The 11,254-nt window shown below is 41.6% G+C and overlaps 1 protein-coding gene across 3 annotated transcripts in view; it reads left to right on the forward strand.

Annotated features, from left to right (window-relative positions):
* The window catches only part of vps13b (vacuolar protein sorting 13 homolog B), a 285,627-nt gene that overhangs the window by 225,875 nt on the left and 48,498 nt on the right, over positions 1-11,254 (forward strand). For all 3 annotated transcript variants that reach the window (XM_008323736.3, XM_025061607.1, XM_025061606.1), the window contains 3 exons: positions 635-851; positions 3,035-3,219; positions 10,344-10,540. In XM_008323736.3, the coding sequence (XP_008321958.1) occupies positions 635-851; positions 3,035-3,219; positions 10,344-10,540 (599 nt within the window). The remainder of the gene's footprint in view (positions 1-634; positions 852-3,034; positions 3,220-10,343; positions 10,541-11,254) is intronic.

Below are 11,254 nucleotides of genomic sequence, written 5' to 3' on the forward strand. Positions count from 1 at the left end.
ACTTCGTCAGTGGCAACTCCCCTCCCCCTTTCCCGCTGACTGTTTTTCTTAATCTTTTTATTGCGTGCCTATTAACAGAAACATCATTTGCAAGTCAACACTTAATACGTAATCATACATTTCCCCTTCACAAATATTGGCGTTTGTGGCATTTTAATCAAGTGCTGTACAAAACCACTGGAATTCCCTCCAGTTCCCTCTTCCCGTCCTTTCTTTCCAAAAACCTGAAAAAAAATCCCCTAAATTTTCCTGTTTTTAGTTTTAGTCATAACCCACCCTAGCGAGCTAGTGAGCAGCGGGCAAACAGGCAGGCAGCTCCATGTGTGAAGAGTTTTTGACTCACAGATTCCTCATCTGTTGTCCAAACCCCAGACAGGCCCACTTTGGTGGTGTATGGGAAGGGGAATGCCACTGGTAAGTCCTGTACAGGAAAAGGAAGGTTAGGTTAGGTAATGTTTGAAAGGAATTTTAGGGGTGATCCTGAAGGTGACCTCTGTATGCTCCTCTTCTTGTGATGGAATGCAACATGATTTATTTCCTTCCTTATTTCTTTTTCTTTTACAACTCATCCTCTTTGACATTTTAATTTCCTTGCTCTAATTTTAATCCCATCCATTGTCTCCTCCCTCCTCAGGTCTTTTGGGCCCAAGAACATGTAAACTGCTTGAAGCTGGTGGAGGAGCACCTCAGGGGTTACCTTGATCTACACACACAGGATCCAGCTGATAGCGAGGCCAAGGATAAACCCAGTCACTCTCAGTCACCCCCCTCTCCAGGCTCTTCTTCTCCTCAGACGGAGCACAGCTCAGATGACCTGCGCACTGGTCACTTTCACTACATCAAGGACTCAGGTAAACCATCAACAACAACATACACATGTCAAAGAAACAAAAACAAAACAAAGTTATGTTTGAAATAACCAAATCCACCAGGTTTTACAGTACATACATTTCTACAAACATTACTTGTTTTCTCATTTAAAACAGTAAAAAAGTAGTTAGGAAATGAAAAGGTAACATATTATTTGCTAAAATATGCAAAAACAAAAAAGGGTAAATGCCAACCAAAAATGAAAAATTATAATTTCTAAAACTTGATTACCAGAATCAAGTTTCAAACTGACAGAAATCTAGTCAAGGACAGGTAGAAATTTACTAGAAATGTTAAAAACTCACTGCTCCTTATAATTTGCAATAAAAAAAGGCTTAAGAAAGTCAAAGATTCCCTGAATGTGAATGTTAAGCAGCAGTACAAACACTGAAGAAGTGAATGTTCCTGGTGCTTGTTTTGTCAGCTGGTCTTTTTATAAATAATCACGGAACAGACAAATACATTTAAACGTGTCAAAGATGAGGCTTTGTTCAAATATATATTTCTCCTGTCTGTTTCTTTAGTACTGAATTTATAAAATGAATCATTCACAAACTTAGATGAACAGAGTAGGATGTCACTGAAGATACACACACACACGCGCACGCACACACACTTAAATGAGAGTGAGATCAAAGCTGTGTGTGGAGAGACGTTTCATCAGACACGTCTGCCTGGTTCCACTCTGAGCTGCATGCTGTTTATTCTCCCTCTTTGTGCTCTCTGAGTGCTCTGTCTCCTACATGCAGACACACACACACAGATGCAGGATCATTATAGACTTTGGATCAAACTTCTCCCTGGCTGTGGACCAGCCGTCCACTCTGTCAGCTGTGGTTGAGTCTTTGTTTGTTGCACCGTTCCACTGTTCTTTGATGCATTTATTATGCTGACTGAAGCAGGAGAATGTACAGTAGTAAACCAGAACAGAGGGGACAATCTGTCAGCAACATGTTGTCAGCGGTCAGCAAGAACAGGCCCCCAGGTTCAGGGAACAATTGCTGGGCCCTCAGGGGCCTGACACTGGGATCATGGTCAGAGAAGCGGATGAAAGACAAATAGAAAGAAATAATGAAACCGTTTTCTGTCTCTGTTTCTCACTTTGGTCTCAATTGTGCCTTCACAAACAGAAAGTAAACTTCATGAAAGTCTTTTTTTTTTCATCCAGCCTGTTTTGCAAAAGAACAATACCTTGTCCACCTTCAAGTGGCCAACCTACTGTTCTGCATGGAGGCTCAAATAAGCCACAGACAAATTTCACTGCCTCTTGAAATGTGTTTTCTACAAAGAAAGTCTCAGTGTTTGTATCCCCAGCGGCCAAACAAAGCAGAAGTTCTGCTCTTGGTGGATTTTTTTTTTTTCAAATAAACATTTTTCCAAAGGACTTGAATCACAAACAGCAGCCAAGACTGAAGTCAAACAACACTCAGACGTTTAGATCTCACTGTTGTCCAGCTGTTACAGGTGCAAAGCTCAGTCCTTGGTTGTTTAGTCAATTGCAAATCTGTTTACTTAGCCACCTTGTTTATATTTGACCTCCTACACATATACACACACACACACACACACACACACACTGGTTTGCCTGCTAACATCTATAGTGTTTCTCAGAACATTTTATGTGGGTGGGGTTAATTTTTATTTTCAATGCAACCATAAAATATTATTGCCTCCAGACAAAACTTGTGTATAAATATTCTATGACTCAAAAGCTCATCTTAATGTAATTGAAAGAAAGATGTTTTTCCATATGGATCATAAATATTTCAGTAAGCATGTTAAGTCTCTGAACAGGCTCTTTGTTATGAGAGTCTTAAGGAAAATGTGTTTTAAACTACTGGATATAAGCAACATTGTGAACTCTGCTGTACATTAAACTGTTGAATCCATCCAAATGCCTTTCAGTCCATCCTCTGCTTCTCAGTTGCTCTTTCTGTTATTTTGTTTGATCCACTATCATGCTTCATCTTATCCTCTTTTTCTTTGTTTCGGCCAGCTTTAGCCTCATGTCTTTTTCATTTTGTCCTATATTGATATAGTATATTTTCCATCTGTTCTCCTCCTGACTTTTTCTGTTTCCTCTTATGGTCAAGTATAAGTTTACTTTTAGATTTCTGTCGGATTAAAGTAAAGCTATTCTTATACTTTTCACAATCCTTTGCAGCGTCCCATCGACTGCCAGGACCCCATGAGGTGACTTTCTTCAGCGAAACAGAGGACAGTCCTGGAGTGATGCTGTGGAGATACCCTGAACCCCGTGTCCTCACCTTTGTCAGGATCACTCCTGTGCCCTTCAACACCACAGAGGACCCCGAGATCAGTACAGCTGACCTGGGTGATGCTCTGCAGGTAACGAGAAACAATGATTTATTGGCTCCGTTAGAACGTGTAAAACTTTGTAATAATCTTTGTAACGAAGGAGCAGTATGAGAGAGACTAAACTGCTCTCACTCACTGCTCCCTTCCTAACATCACCTGCAATGAAAGAGAAATAAACTGTCTTGGACTTGGGCCGTGTTCCATAATGATTCCCATGACATGAGTCATGAGAACTCCCATACCCTACAAGTTATTGAATGACAGAGACTCCTGCTGTTCTTCCAAACATGTAATACATGATCAGACAGCTGTGGAAGTCATTCTGCATACTCTGGTGTGAATAGCCAGGTGTCTCCGTCCCAGATGAGGTTATATTTTGGCAGGCTGTAGCAGCTACTGAGTCTTCAGGGCCTCGCCGGGGGAGAGGACATCCCACTTTTCCTCCTATCACTCATCTCCTGCCTTTCTCTCTGCTGCTTCTTAGTCCAGGTTTTTCATTCTCCAAGGAACCCTGCTCCCAAAACCCATTCTTTTGCATCCTCCCTAGTGCTCTCGTCTTTGAGAAATTCAAAGTCATCAGCGTTTCTTAGCTAACACGTTACTGCTGTATTACTAAGTGTTGGTCACTTGTTGGTCACTAAATGGCAGTTTTTAGTATCTTTAATCCAAATTAAGATTTAATTGAAAAGATCATTTTCAGCTCCTGGTAAAGCATTAGCTTATGCATCCATGAAACAACAGTGAGCAGTAGTTCATGGCTGATGCAACAGTTTAAAAAAGTAACAGCACGTACAGCAAATAGAGAAAACCCCTGGAATATTTTTCCAAATGTGACTCATTCCTCATAAAATATTTATCCAAAGTTAATGTTTCTATCCCAAAATTAATCTCAGTGACAAACTTTTTTAAAGCTCAGTTCTTTTTAAGGATTTTGGAATGACATATATAAGCCTCAAAGTTGGCCTTCATTTTCCCACTTCTGTTTCGTTTTTTACCATCTGCAGCATAAGTTTCTCATCTTTCCATATCCTCCCTTTATCTCTCAGATTCTTTCCCGAACTCCCACCATCATTTCACCTACAGTACAGATGTTTTCTTCAGTCTGTTTATGTGTGCCGGCCCAGGAGAGGCAGAGATATTGGAAGGTTCTGCAGATGTCTGTCGTCCCAGCGAGGCCCCACAGCTGTAAAGTCTGTAATGAGCAAGGACTCCAAAATGTGTAGCTGATTGGCTGCATATTGAGTTACAGCAGAGAACAGATAGAGTTGATGTATTTGGTGAAAAAGAAGGCTGGAGGAATAGGCGGTGATAGACAGAGATGATAGGGAGAAGCTGGTTAAAGGGAACAGATTGACAGGAACGACGAGAGAGATGGAGCGAGAGGATGGTCATTTATGTACTGTGTGTGTGTGTGTTTGAAAGGTTTTCAGCAGCAGACATGTTCTTATCTGCATGAGAGTATATTACGCAGCAGGAGATGTAGACCCAGTGGTTGATTAACATGTGGTTTCCACATCTTTCACTCCACTCCTCCTGTCATCTGGCGTGGCCCTTTCCCTTCTGATGAGTCTTTTAAAAGGAATCAGGTGATGGGACTTCTGCAGAGGGAAGTGGTGAAAAGAGGACAGCTCACAGAATTGTCAAAACAGTTGTACAGCAGTATTTAGGATCTGATTCAAAAAGAAATGCAGCCGGCACTGTCCAAGAGCCATGTGTGTCAGTACATCAGGAACGGGTCTGCTAATTCTGCTGTTTTTGCGATTGTGACGTCAATGTAAACATCCTGACCGGGAAGTGAGGCCGAAACTATACGTCTGCAATGGGATACTTCAGCAGCTATGGCAATAAGCATATTACACGAGGTGCCATTATAGAATTAATGAAAAACATCACTTACAAAGTGTATATTTGAACTGGTTTGAATCCATTGTTGAAAGCCTCTCTGATGCATTTTGTCAACGCTGTTAAAAACAGTATCATGTGTCATGGGCTTTTTGTAAGAAGTGATTGTAGAGTAATTATTGGACATTTGATCCTTGTACAGATACGTAACACGGCCCCACTTACCTCATATTTTAGTCCAAACACTCACACAGTGTTAAGGACTCTGTATAGGAGACATGGTACTGGATCTATGTGGATTATTTCAGCTGGGCTTTCGTTCATCATCAGGCAAAGTCATTTTGATTGAAGATTTAACAGAGCTCAGCAGCTGCGAGTCCAAACCTTAATACTGCAGAGGGTGCTCTGAATCCTGTTGTCATGCTCTTGTCCATGACTGAAGTAGTCTGTAAGTGGTCTGTGAAGTGGTACACACTGTAACTGTTTGATTTCATTGATTTCATGTATATCCAAAAATCTATTATGTACAATTATATATAAAATCTTATATAATTCTATGTAAATATCACCAAATGTTACTGAGACATTATAGCTTACTGGAGTACTGTAGAAGCACCATGTGTTTTATACAGTAGAGCTGTACACCTCACTCAGCTTTGAGACAAAATTACATTTAATATTATAGCTGCACCATGCCTGTGTTAGTGTAAAAAAAGTGTGGATGAGTTTAAATGCCTAGGGACCATTCAGAGTAATGGATGAATTGACAGAAGTGAGTCCTGCTATGATGTCTGCTTTAGATACAGTAGGTAAAAAAAAAAGGCTGAGTTGGATGTTGAAGATGAATATTCTGAGATTACCTTGGCTGGACAGGATTAGAAATGAGCAGATCAGTGGAACAGTTAAGGTGGAGCAGTTTGGAGATAAAGTTAGAGGGGTGAGGTGGAGATGGTTTGGGCACGTGCTGAGAACAGTGGATCTTTCTATTTAACAAAACTTTAAACTTCAAAGTCACTTGCTTTACACCAAAGACCAGGAAGTTATTCTAGCTAAAGATGACAGAAATGTATTCCTAACAACTTAGAGAGAGAGAGAGAGAGAGAGAGAGAACAATTTCTCAGGCCTCTAAAATTACCATGTGGCCACATAAAGATGGAGGCTGATAGATTTTGAAAAATGAAAAGTGAGAGGCTTTGGGAACGAAAAATGCAGGTGGAAAAGAGGGTGATATTTAGTCCTGAGTTATGTTGTGATTTGTCACCACTGACAACTTTGTTTCCAGTTGAAGACCAGTTTACCTGCAGCTGCAGGGTAAAAAAATATATTTACCAAGAAAGAAATCTACCCTTTTACTCATTTTCATCTATACTAATGTCTCCTTTTCTCCTTGTGTTACCCCCCCACCCCCACCTCCTCCCTTTGCTCCCTCTCTCCAGCAAAGAGTATTGACTGGATGAAAAGGGGGGTCGGTGGGTTTGCCTGTCCCCAGAGTATATCATATTAACATTTTATAAAATCAAGATTTCCTGCATTTAAATAGTTGTGGTTTCCCAACTGGTTCCAGTATCTCAGAGGGGGAATTCAAACATCCTTCCATTACTCTATGTCAAATTGGTGCCTGGGTTATTTTTACATACTGTGCGATGGAAGCCTCATTGTTATGGGTGGAGCAGCAGAAAAGTGACAGATTTTTTACAAAATCAACCTCTTGTTCCCACCTGCAGTCGGTCCAAATGATGAAGGGATAGAAGGAGAACGGAAGGTGACTCATTCTCACCTCCCTACCTCCGTGTGGTCCAGTTCTCTGAATCATAAGCAGGTGTCTTTACTGTTCTTTTCCATCTCCCTCTTGTCGTTTTCACCTCCTTCTACCTCTCTGTGGGGTTCTGACGTCTGAGAAACCGAGGGTAAACACAGGAGCGGTGATTCAGTCAGTTGAGGCAGAGAAGTCCAGTTTAGCTTCAGCATGTAGTAAATCAAGCCAAACACTTTCTGTTCTAAATGCACACTCACATTGTCTCACTGCTGGTGCGAGGCATTGTCAATATACAGATGTTTACATTCAATCAATCACTCACTTTTTCAAGGCAGTTACCACAACCTGACTGACTTTTACAGACAAACACAACACCATCTGGTCCCCTGCTGTTGCCTTTGTGCATGGCACTGTGGGATAGGCTTTCAAGTTTCAGCAGGGCTTCATGCAGCCATCACAGCACTCACTGCTGGTCTGCAACCCTGTATCTTAAAAGCATTGTGGCCTGAGATGAACCAGCAACTTTAGGCCAAAACCACTGCCACAGCTGTTGTTTGTCTCATTGTTGTTATTATGAAAAACACAGGTCTGCTTTCAGCCTTGTCTCAAATTAATAGAAACACACAGCATTTTCGTTTTTTCTAAAAAACAGATGGAGCCATGGTCGGGCATTTCACTTTACTGCGACGTTGAAGCAGAAAGAGCGCCCGGGTATTTTGGCCAAAATAACTATTATTTTTGTGGGACAGCACTCAAGCAGCTCTGGATTAGTCACAGCTAATGTGCTGTAAAAATAAAAGACTGTCCATGTGGTTCATGTGATCCTGAGTACTTGCACCTCATCCTCCCAAATTCTACTCCCCTTCTGAAAAGTTTGGCATTGCAGGAAAAACAAAATAAAAGGATGAGTGTTACGATCCCCGCATGGGCTTATTCTCGATTTTCCACACTGATTAATGTTAACGTGTATGAGCCCACCTGAGACAGCACTGCAGGAGTCATTTTCAGAGCAATTTTCATTACATCTCCTGAGTAAACATTTGCTCAAGCTGATGTCAGTTCAATTTGTCTGCCTGCTGATAAGAAGTAGCTAGCGGAGGAATTTTCAGACATATAAGCATCAGTGGAATAACAGAAGACCTAATGGCAGTGTTGATGTTGTTAATACAAGTAATGGCAGTCAAGGCTGTGGATGTCAGTGGCCACAGCCTCTGCCCAGCTCAGGGAGTCTTCAGTTGCACTGACACATTATTTGAACTGTAGCACTGATCGCACCTGGGTTTACTTGAAAACTGAAATTATTCCACCATACGTTTTCCTTCCTTTAACTTGTATATTTTATGCTGTGTTTTCATTTTGGTAAAGGGGTCAATAATTTGCAGTGTAGCCATTATGGATAGATAAGAAGATAGTTACATTGTCTCATAATGTTTTAATGTTTTTACTGTCTTTTCTTGTATTGTGTACGGTGACCTTGAGTGTCCAGAAAGGCGCCTATAAATAAAATTTATTATTATTATTATTATTATTATTATAGTCAGACAGACAGTAGAAGTTTGGGTTTAAACATGTTAAATATTATACTATTCACATGTTCAAGGACTTTTCAAACTAAAACTGAACTGTGAGTCACACTACTGCCACTTTTACTGCCATAGGGTCACACAGTGGTCACTAATTACTAATTCAGGCTTCTTCCTGTGCAAGAGGAAGCACCATCCTCTGACCTTATCTTGCACCCTGCAATGTTGAAAGAAGCATCCTATGAAAGTCAGCTGGGGCCTCAGTCATGGTCAGTTTAAGCTCTGACATACAGGAGGAAGGGTCAGACTGGCTGCCGCTCTGGTAGAGATTGTGATTGGTCAGTCGATGCAGAGTGCCTTTGTTTTCCTGCAGATAATACTCTAAACACACTGTGTTTCTGAATATAAATATATGTTTGTCCAAAGTTTTATTTGTACGCTGTCAAATGAGTTTTCCGCTTGAACCAACTTTAAATATTATACCTTGACTCAAAGATCGAGATTCCTCAGCTGATATTTTACCCAGAGTTCTCTCTGCCAGGCCTGTTGTGCCAAGAGTTTGAGGAAAAACTCAATTTTTAGTTTCATCCAGCCAAGGGAATGTCATCCGTTCAGAGGTAAATGTTGTTTATCAGATAAGGTACACACACACACACAATCAAGAAGTGGAAACTGACACAGGCCAGAATGTATCATGCACTCACACACATAAGCACACCTGTGTATACACATGTGTATACATGTGTATTGTCTTTCATAGGTGCAATTACACATAGGCATCCTCTCAAACAGTTATATACACTTCGTCTGACATGTATACAGGTTTATTCTCCTTCCCAAACTCAGTGCCAGACGTCCAACTCAACAAAGCTTAAATTTATTTTATTCTTTTTTTTTTCTTTCTTCCATCATCCCTGTAAGATTTGGATGAACGGGTTATTGATTTCATTCCTGTTCTCCTCCAAGGCCAGGAGCACAAGTCAGAGGGAACATGACGTAAATTCAACCATGCAAATGTATTCCACTGTACTCTATATGTGTGTACCGCATATTCATTTCTGAATGCGGTCACGTGTATTAAATATCACAGGTGGAAAAAGGCATGCTCTGCTTGCAGCAGTCCAGTTCTGGCTATGCTCTGTGGAGATTTCCTCTTCAGTGGCTCAGTGTGGGGGTTGCGGGTGCAGAACTCTGTCAGGTGCAATTATGAGAAGCTGATTCCAGGAAAGCCCTTGTGGCAGTAAATACATGATATAATACATGATACAAGTTACAGTTACTTCATCCATCAGGCTCACATGGACGAATGAACAGACACATAATCGTCCTCTCTGTGAGCCCTTGTCCCCTCGTGAGCATGTACACAACAGCTTGTTGATACTTCCGTGATTTTGGTAATTGTCCTGGGAGCTGCAGTGCCTCTGGTTAACTGTTAGACTGTCACAGACACATGTGCACCACCTAATGTACTCACTTACTGCACACACATTTGCACACTGGCTCATGGCCTGGCATCCTTCAGGTGTGCTCCAGAGACGCCTGCCACTTCTGATCCATCAGTAGTGGCCTTTTGCCGGTGGTTGAGAGGGGACAGACCACCTGGTTCCGTTCACACAGGAGCTCCAGACACATTTATGCTAATGTGAGAGGAACCGAAGGAGCCTGAGCAGTCGTCACATAATGTGAGAATGTTCACAGAACCCGATTGCTACTCAGTGTGAGAAACTTCTCCGGGTTCTTCTGTGCTAATGGCTACCTGTAGCAAACAGTCACAGAGTGTTTAGTTAGTATTGGTAGTGGTATGAGGAATGGTCTGTGGCTGTGTTGGTGGTCTGTGGTAAAGTCACCTTTCTCCGAAAGAATAAATGAATAAATGTATAACATATTAGTAGTATGTATATTACTAATTATATTTAATATTATATATATATATATATATTTGTACTATATACATATATATATTCACATCTAATAGAGTACAAATAATTTGGAGTATAATACTTGTGTAAACATTTAATGTTTATTTCCTACAGGTACCATGCAGCCTGGAGTACTGGGATGAGCTCCAGCAGACCTTTGTTCCATACCGTGATTTTAGCCTGTCAGAGAGCACCTCCTGTCAGCTGCAGCTCCCCAGCCTCAGCCTGGTGGACCAGCAGAAGGAGCTAGTGGCTGCGGACCTTTGGAGGATTGTTCTCAGTAGTAATGGAGAAGGAGGAGACGAGCAAAGGTTGGAGGATTTCTTGTCTGCCTTTATCTTATGCTCCTTTCTTGTGCCCGCAGGTATCTATAGTTATTGCGTCTTTACAGCTGACCTTGTACATCACAGATCACAGACGTGTGTGCGCATACCTGTATAGTAACTGTTTGGTTCTACAGTACATTTTCCGTCTGACGTGAGAAAAAGCAGAAAGAGAGAAAGAGCACCCAGGCCACTGAGCACAAAGCTCGTAATGTGTCCTTCGCCCCACATCTGGTGTGCAGGAGCAGGGAGCGGGCTTGGAAGGCGTTCAGATTGGCCTAATGAGATTTCCCAGCACACCAAGTGCCTGTCAGGGCCCATCCGGATTCCTTCCTGCTTACCTTGAGTGTATCTAATTGAGGAGAAGCTCACAGGAAGCAAGAGGAGTAAAACCTCGTTCGGTTTGGCCAAACCTGGGTTGGGCTGGGAAGGGTTGGACTGGTCTATAGGTCGTTTGAACACCTCACAGACATGCTTTCACTCCCACGTTCCTGCTTCTCCTCATCATGACTCTCGTATCTCACCCAGCATTCTCCCACATATTCTTCTTTTCTGCCCCTCTTTTAGTTATTTCTGTCTTTTTAATCATTCTTTTACCAATTTTAATCGAGTCTTCGCTCTTACACTTCCTTTTGGGATCTACAAAATTCTCAGTGGAAGAAAACGGTCAAGCCCACATAATGTGTGGCTCAGAAAGCTGCA

The sequence above is a fragment of the Cynoglossus semilaevis genome, chromosome 13 (genome assembly GCF_000523025.1).
Source record: "Cynoglossus semilaevis isolate Cse_v1.0 chromosome 13, Cse_v1.0, whole genome shotgun sequence".
Lineage (NCBI taxonomy): Eukaryota > Metazoa > Chordata > Actinopteri > Pleuronectiformes > Cynoglossidae > Cynoglossus > Cynoglossus semilaevis.